This window comes from Gopherus evgoodei, chromosome 11 (genome assembly GCF_007399415.2).
Source record: "Gopherus evgoodei ecotype Sinaloan lineage chromosome 11, rGopEvg1_v1.p, whole genome shotgun sequence".
In the NCBI taxonomy this organism is placed as follows: domain Eukaryota; kingdom Metazoa; phylum Chordata; order Testudines; family Testudinidae; genus Gopherus; species Gopherus evgoodei.
Window position 1 is genome coordinate 5,062,596 of NC_044332.1, and position 14,727 is coordinate 5,077,322.

The 14,727-nt window shown below is 41.8% G+C and overlaps 1 protein-coding gene across 1 annotated transcript in view; it reads left to right on the forward strand.

Annotated features, from left to right (window-relative positions):
* The window catches only part of AGAP1 (ArfGAP with GTPase domain, ankyrin repeat and PH domain 1), a 653,532-nt gene that overhangs the window by 269,415 nt on the left and 369,390 nt on the right, over positions 1-14,727 (forward strand). The window contains 1 exon segment of the mRNA XM_030579564.1: positions 9,922-10,007. Coding sequence (XP_030435424.1) covers positions 9,922-10,007 — 86 coding nt within the window.

Consider the following 14,727-nt stretch of genomic DNA (forward strand, 5'->3'; position numbering starts at 1 on the left):
TTGGACTCTACACAGACAGGCGTACCTCACAGAGTCACGTTTCCAGTCCCTGTGCGACATCATACAAAGCCTCAGGCAGTTCCCTACTACCGCAGCAAGGAATTGCCTAAAGCTTCTGGGACACATGACCTCTTGTACCTATGTGGTACTGCATGCCAGATTGAGACTCCGACCTCTTCAGGCGTGGCAGGCTTCGGTGTATCAGCCGATTCAGGATGGTCTAGAGTTTTCTAGACAAAGTTGTCACTCTTCCTCATCTGGTCCTTGACTCCCTCCTATGCTGGCTCAACCTGCAGGAGATGTGGACAGACATTCTCTTAGTCAGACCCCAGCCATCCCTCTTGTTGGTGACCGACACATCAGCATTGGGGTGAGGTGCGCACCTGGGAGACCTCAGGTCTCTGATCCCAAGTGGAGCTCTCACTTCACATCAATGTCAGAGACTTGAGAATGGTCGGTCTGGCATGCCAGACGTTCCAAGTTCATCTGGAAGACAAATGTGTGTCGGTTATAATGGACAATACAATGGTGTGTTTTTTATAAATAGATGGGGGTGCACGCTTCTCTCCCCTGTGCCAGGAAGCCCTCAGATTGTGGGACTTTTGCATAGCTCACTCAATACATCTGGAGGCATCATAGCTCCCTGGAGTACAGAATGAGTTGGTGGACTATCTCAGCAGGTGCTTTCAAGGCCACAAGTGGTCCCTATGCCTGGATGTTGCAAATACCATTTTCCAACAGTGGGGGTTTCCCCAGATAGACTTGTTCACCACGCAACACAACAGGAAGCGCTTGCAATTCTCCTCCTTCCTGAATCATAGCCCGCACTCCATCGTGGATGCATTCCTCCTTCCCTGGAAGGGACACCTCTTATACGCATTCCATCCCATACCTGTCATTCACAAGGCGCTTCTCAAGGTTCGAAGGGACAAAGCTTCGGTGATATTTGTAGCTCCAGCCTGGCTCTGCCAGCACTGTTATACATCTCTCCTGGAAGTGTCCGTGGACAACCTAGTCACCTTACTCCTCTTCGTGGACCTGATAACTCAGGATCATGGCAGTCTCCAGCACCCAAACCTTGAGTCGCTTCATCTCATGGCGTGGAAGCTCTGTGGCTGAATCTGATGGAGCTTGCCTATTGGGGTCTGGTCCGGGAAGTTCTCCTGGGAGTAGGAAACCCTCCTCTAGGCTACCTACCTAGCCAAATAGAAAAGATTCACAGTTTGGTCTTCCCAATATCTCCTGTCTCCAACATGTTCGTCAATACCCATGATATTGGACTACCTACTCCACTTCGACCAGCATGTTTTTTCCTTGTCATCAACAAAGGTCCAGTTGGCCGGTCGATGTTCGCCAACCCTTTGGTGAGTCATTTCCTAAAAGGTCTCGACAGACTATACCCTCACATACAGCAGACGATCCTGGTCTCAGACCTTAACTTGATCCTATCCAGGCTAACAGGGCCATCCTTTGAACCGCTGGTGACATGTTCTTTGCTGTACCTCTCATATAAGGTGCCGTTCAATAGCGATAACATCGACCAGGAGGATGTCTGAGCTCAAGGCCCTAACACTGAGCCTCCTTACACCATGTTCTTTAAGGACAAAGTCCAGCTCAGACTGCATCCCGCTTTTCTTCCTAAGATTGTCTCTGAGTTCCATGTTAACCAGGATATCACTTCCTTCCAGATTTCTACCCTAAGCTGCACGCAAGCAGCAAGGAGCAAAAACTTCATTCACTGGATGTTCGCTTTCTATATCTAGTGCACAAAACCATTTCAGAAGTCCATTCAGCTGTTTGTTGCAGTAGCATACAGATTGAAGGGGCTTCCAGTCTCCTCCCAAAGGATTTTGTCATGGATCGTGTTCTGTATCGGGCCATACCATAATCTGGTGAAGATACCTGCCCTTCTGCTTACAGCACACTCCACAACGGCACAGGCATCATGGGTTCCTGGCCCATGTTCCAACCCAGGAAATTTGCAGAGCTCTGATGTGGTCAACAATACATATTTTACCTTGCATTATGCTATTACCCAGAAGGCTATAGATGATGTAGCCTTTGGCAGAGCGTTGCTGCAATCAGGGGGCCTTTGAGCTCTGACACCAAAACTTAGACCTGGTAATCACCTAATTTGAACAGACATGAGCAATCACTCGAAGAAAAAACGATTACCTACCTTTCGTAACTGTTGTTCTTCCACATGTGTTGCTCATGTCCCTTCCAATACTCTCCAGCAACCCCTCTGTTGGAGTGAAATGGCAGGAAGGAACTGGAGTGGTGGTGAGTTGGCAGGGCACTATATCCAGCGCCATGAAGGCGTGACTCCTGGAGGCGCCCGGGCCAACCCAACAGTTATTGCTAGTGGAAAAACCTTCCAGTTGCCGTGCACGCAGTGCGTGCACACCTAATTCGAATGGACATAAGCATCACATCTCGAAGAACAACAGTTACGAAAGGTAGGTAACTGTTTTTTAAAATTTTGTATAATTTAGGCAGATAATATCAATATTCATTTCAAAACTTTTTAATTTTTTATCAATTTTAAATTTTCATATTTGTGGGAAATTACTAGGGGGATCTGGCAATGAGGGGGTCGGACAATTTATTTAATGAGATATTGAGATTCAAAAAGTTGCTGCTTTATAACTGTTAAAACACAAATTGTCAAGATATGTCAAAATATACAAAGTAAGTAGCCTTCAGTCAAACTCTAATATGTTCTTAAGCAGCATTTGTCTGACAATCATCAAAAATGTACAGATAGGCAATGGAAATATTTTTTTCCGTTGGTTTGTGTATATAGGGTGAAATCAACGTTAATCAACATTTATCGATAAAAATCAAATCCTTCCAAGCCTAGCTATAGCATATCTGAACAAGTAGAGAAGAAACGGATCTCCCAACCTGCAACAGGAGATTAGTCTTAGAGTTTGAGCAGGAGAAAAACCCACAATCGTTATATGCACATCGCGTAAAAGGGAAATTTGATCTCAGCACGTATTAGCTTAGCAGGTCATAGCTGTAGCTGAATGGAATCTCCAGCTCAGTTTCTTCCTTTGCAAAAAAAAACAAACAAACCGAACAACTTAGCTATTGATCTGTTTGCCTACAAGACTCCAGATTTTTCTCCAAGAAAAGAACTCAACTGACATCAGTGACTCAAAATTTGGACAAGGTTAAGGTACTGTTGCAAAGAACATGGGTTGTCTCCAGCACCGGGAGAGGTGAATCGTATCCGACCTAGAATTAAAGATGGGCTGTCCTTTAGAAGGAAGACTCCAGTGCTAAAAGGCCAAATAACAGCATTATTTGTCCTACTGGAGTTCGTGGAGGAAGACGAACTTGTTTTGACCAGGAAATTAAATGTTTTGCAGGTTCATATGACTCAATTGTGGTATTTATCTGTGCATCAAACATCCAACCTTGCTATTGAGCAATCTGTCTCTCAATAGGTTGTCTATTTAAGTGGTTGTTCTCGCAGCTGTTGCCACAGTAAGGAGACTTGGAATTTAGTATGCTACCTGTGGGTGCTCAAGATTGGTTCTGAGGTCTATCTTTTCTGAATGGAAACAATGACATTTTTCTCCAGGGTCAACTTCTTGTTCCACAGGACACAGCGAACAGTGCAGCAGTCACCCTATCTGAGGCCATCACATATATCAGAGAGATTAGGCCTTAAGTTAGATGTGTGCAGGTGCTCTAAATCTAGAGAATATGCATAAGTCGCTTCTGAAGAGTTGGCCTTTTTTTAATTTTATATCACCTAGATGCAAAGGATATGAACACTTCAGTCTCCATTTCGCTGAGTGGGGACTATGAGAGGAATGTAGCCAGGAGATAGATTTGAAGGTCATCCACATGATAATCCTAATCATAGTGCCGTATTATTTTATCCCAGTGGCAATTTTCAGTAAAAAAGATGGTGAACAAAATAGAGCCAAGGGGGACACTGTGACAAATGACTGATTGCTTGAGTGAGTAGTTAGCCAATGAAACACGTAGTCGTTAGCAAGAGAAACTGAGATTTGATACTCTTTGACTCACAAGCTCACCTGGGTGATGTAAAAGGATCCCCTAATCTGCAGTGCCAGTGCATAGAATTAGCATTTAACATATGCATGTTAAACTAAATATTTCAACAAGAGACACAGAGTTCCTCTAGCTGCTTCTCAAACCAAACGGTGCTTGACATAGGGCAAAAATAGAAATTAGATTAACAAGCCTGCCCTGATCTCAGCCCAATATTCTGATGCATGCCAGGCCTATACTGTGGCTGACAAATCTGTGACTGATGCATGGATTTATTTTAGTTTTATATTTACTGAAGCCAGGCCCTTTGTCAGATGGCTGGGCCACCTTTCAGTGACACTCTAGCCTTTTATAACTATCCTAGAATTTTAGTTGTGTGCAACATGGGAGAGGGGAGCGTGAAAGAGAGATAATATATATATTTTTCCTATTCATCAGCACTTTCGTGAATATGTGGATTATGTAGGCACACAGATATCTCTGTGCATGTATGCATGAAGTTTTCACATATGTAATAGTTGAGTTTGAGTCCATGCAGCCCTAACTTGCACAGACATTGACATGTTTGCACACATAAGTTGATGTGCAGGTTTGAAAACATGGGCGTGTGTGAATACTTCCTAAATCTGCTCTGAACAGACTGAGGAGATACTACTTCTTGCCTTGTGTAATATTTTCAGTCATAACACTGAAGTTGAAAGATATCACTTGTTTAAACTGATCTGGAACTCAGCTTTCCTGTATGCTGAAGTATCCCTCCACACAGTCTTGTGATTTTCTCCTCACAAGATTTTTTTTCTTGTAAAGCTGATGTGACTTCTTCTGAAGTCAATATATGGGTAGTATTTTTTTTCTAATTACACTGGTCTGCCTGATAGCAAAGATTATTTGTCCATAAATTGATCAGTATGTTTAACAGAGCTTTCCCCAGCCATCTTTCTAATAAACATTGCAAAACAGGTTGAAAGAGGGTAGCCATGTAGCCCTGGCTGCATGTGTTTACAAAGCAGTAATAGCTTGGATTTAGCATTTAGGGAGGAATTCCTCCTGTTTCTGAAACAGGGGAGCCCAAACTGTCTTATTCATTTAGATCTCTGGTTCTGTTTAGAATCTCTCTTAGGACTGGCCAAACTTCAGGATTTTTTTTTCCTGGCTGCATCCTTCAGGCTTTTAAATTGTGTAGATGGAGTATCTTGGAAGGAATCCTACCTGTCATTTATAACTTAAAGCCAACCAAAATGAGTATTTGAATGAGGCCAATATCAGTATATTTTCTGTTGTTGTTCTGTTGTTAAACATTCCTCAGTGTTGTTAGTAACTCCTCAAACTACTTATATCCTGAAATTAGAATCCTGCACCGATAACTGTTATGGAATGAACGTTCATTAGAGGTGTGTCAGTTTTTATAGGCTAATGTTTTCCTTTTCTACCCTCTTAGGGTTAGAGTTTCTCACTTTACAGTCCAATTTATTTTGTATTTGCTTCATTTTTGAGGGATCTCTTGTTTCCCAATCAGAAACTGTCTGGAAAGTTCCAGTACACTAGATGGCTATGCTGGTGTCTTTGAGAGCACTAGTAGAAAGTATATTAGTATGTTCTTCTAAGCTCTGCAGACCAGAAAACCTTAAAATACTTCGGGAGTTTTTCCTGCCTCTCACTGAAAACTAGGATCCCCCAGAGCGAAAATCGGGCAAGATAACTACAGAAAGATAGGGTTATAAGGAAAATAAATCTTTCTTGCATCTATCCATATGTAAATCCAGGCTGTCATAGTATCACAAGTTACTATGCAGCCTTAGAATGGCATGAGAATTGTAAATAAATTGGAGAAATTTAAGAATTACTTCAGTAACTTTTCTGTATGTGATCTTTTGATTTGAAGATTTGTTATTGCTGTACTTCTCAGGAATACAGGAAATGGTTGCATTAGTATGTAAGTATAAGGAGTAAAAGATTAAAATAACACGCAAGGAACCAATGTACTCGACTTTAAAGGCAAGGTACCAGGCTCATTGTATTGGAGTTAGGCATATATTTATCCACTGTAGTGCCATTCATTCTAGCATGATTTACTTAATTAAATTGATGCAAATTTGATATAAGTAAGGTAGGAATGCAGTAGTAGAAACTGAATTGTAATAACTGCCCTTTTGGTTTCTGAGACAAGGTGGATGAGGTAATATCTCTTATTGGATCCACTTCTGTTGGTGAAAGATAAGTTTTCTGGCTACACAGAGCTCTTCAGGTCCTGGAGGTAACTGAAAGACAATGAAATATAGTTTTATGTAAAGTGAACATAATTCAGGTCCCGAAGAATTCTCTGTGACGCTGGAAAGCTTGTTTCTTTCACCAACAGAAGTGAGCCCAGTAAAATACATAGCCTCACCCACCTTGTCTCTCACATGTCCTGGGACCAACACAGCTACAAAAACACTGCAAACAACTTCTGGTTCATGGCACATGATGTTTTGGGAGGAAAAAAAAGCAACCCGTCAAATGAGAACTTGTGGATAACATTATTCATATGGGTGTGTGTGTGGGGGGGAACTGTGGCTCAAGAGCTGCATGCAGCTCGTTTATAGTTACTGTGGCTTGCGGAGCACCCCCCCCAAATCCATTCTCCACCTACCAGACTCAGGAGTTGGGGGGGAAGCTCAGGGCTTCTGCCCTGTGGTGGGGTGATGGGGCCAGGGTCTCTTCCAGAGACTACTCATGCCTGCTGAGAGTGAGGGGTGTGTGTGTGTGTGTCACAATTTAGAGGTTCCCCTACCCCCCCCCCAACAGTTTGACTTTGGCCCCCAAGCACACCTTCCCTTTTATCCTCAGCGGCCCCTCCCTGCAGCTCCCAGGTGTTAGCTCTCCAGGGAAACAGCTGGGGACTGCAGGGAGGGGCTGCTGCTTTAGCTCTGCAAGAAGAGGCAGCTACAAAAGCAGCGGCTCTCCCTGCAGCTCCCAGGTGTTTGCTGTTGCCTCTCCCTATGGCCACAGCTCCCAGCTTATCAGTTCCAGCAGCTGCTGCACAGGGAGGAGGCCTAGCGGCACCATGTGACCAAGTGGGACCAGCAAACCCTGGCAAAATTCTGGGTTGGGGGGCACATGACCCCACATGCTCCCACCATGCATCGCCTGTGGCTTCTGCCCAGCGGGGAGGGGTATCCTGGGGCTTCAGCCCTGTGGGAGATGCGGGGGCCGGTGCGCCCTGGCTCTCAAACTTCTGGAGATTGTTGTATGCAGCTTGGAGGGTCAGTAAGTTGGCTACCCTTGTCAGATGTTGATTTCCTACTTCTGCTTCCCCCAAAATGAATCTTTGACATGTCAGACACCTTTAAGGATGTTAGGTTCTCCCAGTGTAATGCTAGTAAACTGCAGCTGCCACTTCAGATGACAGGGAGAAGTGGCAATCCAGATAAGTGAAATCTCTCTCTATGGTGGTTGCAGCCGCTTTCCCCTTACCACATACATACCGTACACACTTACTGTGTTGTAATTCTCCACTTACGCCTATATTCCTCTTTTAACCTCTGAAGACTGTGTGAAAATGCATTGAGATCTACATGGCCCAAGACTTTCTCCCCCTCCCCCCCCCGAGTGAATAAATGATGGATCGTGAGTAAGATGGATGCTCTTTCTTAAATGGGTATACGTTAACCATTGTATAGTTAGCCTGTTCAGCGTTCCAATATTTACTATTAAAAGATGGGAAGGCCGAAAACTGAGGGCTGCTGCAACAGTTGCTCAGAATCTTCACTTTACGTCAAACTACACTACCTTGTCATTCAGCTATTTAGAGCTTAGAAATGTACATGTCCCCAGAGGAGTATATTATTGAGCATTTACAATACTGAATTCTATTAATTCTTTACTAAGCCTGTTACATCTTTTTTGATAAACTTTATTATTTTTTTCGAAAGAAAATAATGAGATTAATGGAAATTCAGACTAAGTGATCTAAGAGAGTCTGCTTTCTTTAATCTCTTTAATTTTATTTTTAGAATTCTATTAATGTTGGACTTGAAAGGATTTTTGTCTGGGACTTGATCTTGGGAGCCAAAAGTTCAATCCAGCTAACCAAAAGCTTCTACTGAGCTACAGTAGATCCCAGTTTTGTATAGTTTGATGACCAGACAAATCAGTATTTCCCACGCTTTTACTGGTGCTTCTGAGCTATATGTAATGAAGACGTGTAAAGAAAAAGCTGTGGTCTAGCCACTTTTACTCAATGATTTGTAGCTATCTTAAAAACTGAATTCATTGCACCTTGCTGAGCTGTTCAGTAATCTCAGCAAATCAAGCAATTCTATACTGATACAGCGTTGTAGCAATCAAGAAGGGGAAAAAGGTGGGTCTGAAGTAGCCAGTGTTTAATTTTGTATTACTTCCCTGAATTCCATTCATAGTTCTGTTAAACGTTTCAAAGGATTATTGCTGGCTTCTGCTTGCTGACCTTTTCTCTTTGTTGTTTGAAGAATGATACACAAAAGACTTGAGTTGAATGCTCTTCTATAAGAACACTTATTTCAGTAGTTCATTTTCATATGAAATATTTTTTCTAAAGTATTTTTCAGTTTTACTAGTATGACAAGTTTATGAAGAAAAGGTAGAGTTGAGAAATTAGGTTGAAAACAAGATGAGGAAGAATTGGAAGTAGCCCAAGTTTTAGTACAAGAAGAGGAAAAACTGGACATATCTTATACCAATAATATAACATCATTAGCATATCTTGGCCTGTTGAACTCAGATGTGGGTTAATTGGAAGGCATTATGCATAGAGGCTGAGGGCTTGTGTGGCTTAGTCAGTAAGATAAGAATGCTTTCACTTCTAGGAGCAGAGTATAAATCCATCCTAAGGCCTTAAGTGGACCAGGTTTGCTAATCTTGGTTCAGGCTCAGAAACCTAAATGTAATCTGGCATTATCTGGAGTCTGTCATGAGAAACAGCACGGTGCCTGAAATACCTCTCAACCAAGGGAAGGGTAATCCCTATCTCACCCGCAGGTCAGACTTGAAGTCATTGACCAGGGCAGTGGTGAGGAAACTTTCCGTGCCGCTGCATGCCTCATTTAATCTGTGACTGTTGAAGAGGTCAGAGTCTGAAGTGCCAGTTCCTTGGTCTTCACAAGCACTAAATACTCCATTTTCCTTTCAAAATATGTATTTGAAGCCCAGAAATAGTTCTTGCTTCAGATAAGGTTTTGTAGCTTCTACCATTTTGCCGCTAACCCAAAAGAAGTCTCTAATTCATCCTATTAGTAAATGGTACAGCACTTCTCTCATAGTTTAGTACATCTCTCAGAGGTGCCATCATTGTAGTTCTTCTGTCTAACGTGTGTAGTGTTTCAGCATCCTTTCCCTAATTGTGACTTGTGAGTAGAGAATACCATTTTCATAATGTTAAATGTTGACTTTTAAGAACTGGGCTTCTCTTGAGGAAAAATAAAGGGTGAATGTAGCTTAATTATATTAGTTTGCATATGAGGTATTGTGAAAATTCAGTATTGTATGTAACTTCAGATTAATATCATTTTGTCAAAACTTGCATTTCCCAAAATTACTATTTTAAACCACATCAGGATTGTGGACAAAATGACTTGACTTCATATACTAGCTATCAAAATTTTTAGCAATCTCTTATTTCTTTAGCAGCATGTGAATAGAGCCCTTGAAATATGCTTCTCACTCAGACATATAACTCCTTAAAAAGATGTAATTGAATTAGCTTTCTTAAATAAGTCTTGCATCCATGAAACTTGATAAATTTGAGCTACATTTGTAATTAATACATAATACATTATTCTTATGTGAGAGTCTTAGAAATGTTATTTTCCACAAGTGAAGCCTTTGTTTGTGTTTTATTTTTTCATTTGTGTAATGAGTTACTTTGTGTGACAGGTGGGAGATTCAAGAAAGAGATAGTAGTTGATGGACAAAGCTATCTGCTGCTGATTAGAGATGAAGGGGGACCTCCAGAGGCACAGGTGAGCATTGCATTTACAGCTTTAATAGGCTAGACTGTAAATCATGAAAATGAGTAACAACTTTAATGAAATTATGTCTCACTTGGTAAAAGAAAAAGTGCAAAGGATTAAGACAGTAGGTTGAGAAAACTTGATGTTTTTATAGGAAGTTGTTAAATGTGTTTAAGAATATAAATGTGATGGATTAAAACTTGCTCATGTAACTCAAAACAGAATGCACTGATTGCACTCCTAGGAAGGCAGTGATGTGAACAAGCTATATCACAGTCTGCTCAGGTCACCTAACCTGAAAGCAAAGCTGGCTTGTTGCCCCACCTTTTCCAACAGCCTGAGGAAAATGGAGATGTCATTTAAGTCTACCTTTTTAGGGGAGAATTTCCATACACTTGAACATGTAATGATGTGTGTATTTTAAAATTACATATGATTAATCAATAGTGATGGTCTTTGGGGCAATAGTAAACGTTCTCTGGTGAAAACTAGTTCATTTGTACCTACAAAAGGGGCTAAGTTGTAAATTTCACTCTGATACACTAGAGGAATGTAGAACATGTGGACTTCTCTCCCATCAATGCACAATTCAGGGCTACAAGGCTGCTTCACTGACCAGGTAACTACACTGCCTTATATTGTTGTTAAACGTTCATATTCAAGGAAATGATTGAAGTATGCTTTGAAGTCCTTTCATATTGTTATCATAGCAGACGTTCTCATGCTGAAATGTGTTAGAAGTGTCTGCTTTGGCATCTCTGTCCTTCTCCTTCATTCTGCCTCATCTCTGCTGTTTCTACCTTATTTCTTCCTTGTAGTGTTGTGAGGCTCTCTCTAGCTCTCCAGGCTTCAATAGGGCACCATTGTAATCTTATGCATTTCCTGTTTGGTTATCGAAGTTTTATTTAACTTCTTTTGTCCCGTACAAGGCTGTTCTACTCCACACAGAATTTTGATAACTCTGAAGAGGAGACAAATCGGTCATTTTTCTCTGGTTCCTATATTCTCGGCTGATACAAATTGAAACGTTTAACAAATTTTGTCAGCATGTGCTCATATGGGCATTAGTACATATGGTGAAACTCTGGCTACAGTCAGTGTGTCTGGGGCTATGAGGACAGATCACCCTCTGCCTCCTCTTACCTGGTTATTAGCAGGGTTGCTCCATAGAATCTACTGGCCTCACTGCCCTCAGCTGTTCAGTGATGGAGCCGCTTCAAAGAATAAGCAGCAGGAGCTGCTGAGCTGCTCAACAGCTGAATGGAGTGTTTCAAGCAGCATCAGCAGCTTCTGTTTCAATGCCCCATTATTGCCCATTAGCCATGGGAGGATTAAAGCATCCTTGAAGAAGTTCAGACAAAGGAAAAGGGAAGAGGTTAGGCAGGGGAATGAAGGAGACTCAGAGGAGAAGCCATTAAGGGAAGTTACAAACAAAAGACATGCTTACTTAATTCAACCTGGATCTTGTGAGGTAAATGTGTGTGTTGAGGTAAGAGAGAGAGCCAGACTACTTGACACTCAGTGTGAATAACTTGTCCGAGAAATGTGTTCACAACAACTACACACACAGTGGTTATAGATGCAGAATTTAGGACATGACACCCAATTTTCATTGTATCTAGTGCTGTTACAAAACTGTTCTTTGGCAGATAAATTCCAAATATTAGATTGAAATGATCAGAATTTGTGTCCAACAAAACACTTCATAAAAGTCATAATACGTATCAGAATGTACATTTTTCTTCCTGTTTGCCAGTCAGTATTTTGCAGAAACAAACTGTATGTATACATGAGTAATCTCTCTTCTTAAGTTATTTTAATTATAATTTGGTCATGTAACATTGTTACAGAAAAGATCTGAATTTTTGTAATAATTTTTTTTTAATATATCTAATTCACCAAATAAATAGAACTACTGTTTCTGGACAAATTACGATCATAAGCCAGCTGGTTTATAAGCCAAACCCTCTCTTCCCACCCGCCCCTGCCGCCCCCCAAGATGGATAAGGAAAAATGGAAAATTTTTATGACTCATTCATAAGCCAACCCTGTAATTCAGGGGTTAGCAAACTTTGACTCCCGGGCCATCAGGATAAGCTGCTGGTGGGCTGAGATGGTTTGCAGATGTTCGAGGTAAACAAACCTAAGTAAACAACATGTCCCGGAGCACCAGCTGCTAACCCTGATGGGCCGGGACAGCAACTGGTGGGGAAATGTTTTTTTGTTTTGAGGGACGGGTTGGGGGAGAGGAGCTGGGGGTCAAGGGAGTAACCGCTGTGACCACCCCCCACATTACCCTAACCGAGGAGCCCCACACTCTCCCCATCCCATCCCTTCCCACCTTATCTGGGGAGGGTCAGGGAAGGATGTCTCTGGCCTGGCTGGAGGCTGGGGGCGAAGTAGCGTGGCCAGAAGTGGAGAGGCTCTGGCCCCGCCTCTTCTCTTCTGTCTCTGCTGGCTATGCTGACTCTCCTTGCTCCCATCTGGGGGAGGGACTGTGTCCACCTCTCCCTTTCTATACTCCTTCATAAGCCGACCCCCTTCTCTGTCGCTTCCCTTTTTTACTAAAAAAAAAAAATTTGGCTTATGAACAAGTATATGTGGTAATATTGATAATTTCTGTAATAGAAGTGGAACACCTGGAGGAAAATATTGTTTGTAACCTTCACTGCTCCTTTATAATTCATAATGATGGCATGAGAAAGTTTTCTGGGTTTTAAAGAGTTTTTCTATGTTGTTTTTACTCATAGACTTTAAGGTCAGAAGGGACCATTATGGTCATCTAGTCTGACCTCCTGCACAACGCGGGCCATAGAATCTCACCCACCCACTCCTGTAACAAACCCCTAACCTATGTCTGAGTTATTGAAGTCTTCAAATTATGGTTTAAAGACCTGAATGTGCAGAGAATACTCCAGCAAGTGACCCGTGCCCCACGCTGCAGAGGAAGGCGAAAAACCTCCAGGGCCTCTGCCAGTCTTACCTGGAGCAAAATTCCTTCCTGACCCCGAATATAGCAATCGCTTAAACCCTTAGCATGTGGGCAAGACTCACCAGCCAGCACCCAGAGAGAGAATTCTCTGTAGTAGCTCAGATCCCATTCCATCACAGACCATTGGGCATATTTACCTGCTAATAATCAAAGATCAATTAATTGCCAAAATTAAGCTATCCCATCATACTATCCTCTCCATAAACTTTTGTCAAGCTTAGTCTCGAAGCCAGATATGTCTTTTGCCCCCACTACTCCCCTTGGAAGGCTTTTCTAGAATTTCGCTCCTCTGATGGTTAGAAACCTTCATCTAATTTCAAGTCTAAACTTCCTAGTGTCCAGTTTATATCCATTTGTTCTTGTGTCCACATTGGTACTAAGCTTAAATAATTCCTCTCTCTCCCTGATATTTATCCCTTTGATATATTTATAAAGAGCAATCATATCTGCCCTCAGCCTTCTTTTGGTTAGGCTAAACAAGCCAAGCTCTGTGAGTCTCCTTTCATAAGACAGGTTTTCCATTTCTCGGATCTTCCTCGTAGCCCTTCTCTGTACCTGTTCCAGTTTGAATTCATCCTTCTTAAACATGTAAGACCAGAACTGCACACACTATTCCAGATGAGGTCTCACCATGCCTTGTATAACAGTACTAACACCTCCTTATCTTTACTGGAAATATCTCATCTGATGCATCCCAAGACCGCACTAGCTTTTTTAACAGCCATATCACATTGGCTGCTCATAGTCGTCCTGTGATCAACCAGTACTCTGAGGTCCTTCTCCTCCTCTGTTACTTCTAACTTATGTGTCCCCAATTTATAACCAAAATTCTTGTGGTTAATCCCTAAATGCATGACCTTGCACTTTTCACTATTAAATTTCATCCTATTACTATTACTCCAGTTTACAAGGTCATCCAGATCTTCCTGTATATCCCAGACCTTCTCTGTATTAGCAATACCTCTCAGCTTTGTGTCATCTGCAGACTTTATTAGCACATTCGCGCTTTTTGTGCCAAGATCAGTAATAAAAAGATTAAGTAAGATTAGTCCCAAAACCGATCCCTGAGAAACTCCATTGGTAACCTCTTTCCAGCCTGACAGTTCACCTTTCAGTATGACCCATTGTAGTCTCCCCTTTAACCAGTTCCTTATCCACCTTTCAATTTTCATATTGATCCCCATGTTTTCCAATTTAACTAATAATTCTCCATGTGGAACCGTATCAGATGCCTTACTGAAATCGAGGTAAATTAGATCCACTGTGTTTCCTTTGTCTAAAAAGTCTGTTAACCTTCTCAAAGAAGGAGCTCAGGTTGGTTTGGCATGATCTACCTTTTGTAAAACCATGTTGTATTTTGTCCCAATTACCATTGACCTCAATGTCCTTAACTACTTTCTCCTTCAAAATTTTTTCCAAGACCCTGCATACTACAGATGACAAACTAACAGGCCTATAGTTACTCGGATCACTTTTTTTCCCTTTCTTAAAGATAGGAACTATGTTAGCAATTCTCCAGTCGTACGGTACAACCCCTGAGTTTACTGATTGATTAAAAATTTTTGTAATGGGCTTGCAATTTCATGAGCCAGTTCCTTTAATATTCTTGGATGAAGATTATCTGGGCCCCCTGATTTCGTCCCATTAAGCTCTTTGAGTTTGGCTTCTACCTCAGATGTGGTAATATCTACCTCCATATCCTCATTCCCATTTGTCATCCTACCATTATCCCTAAGC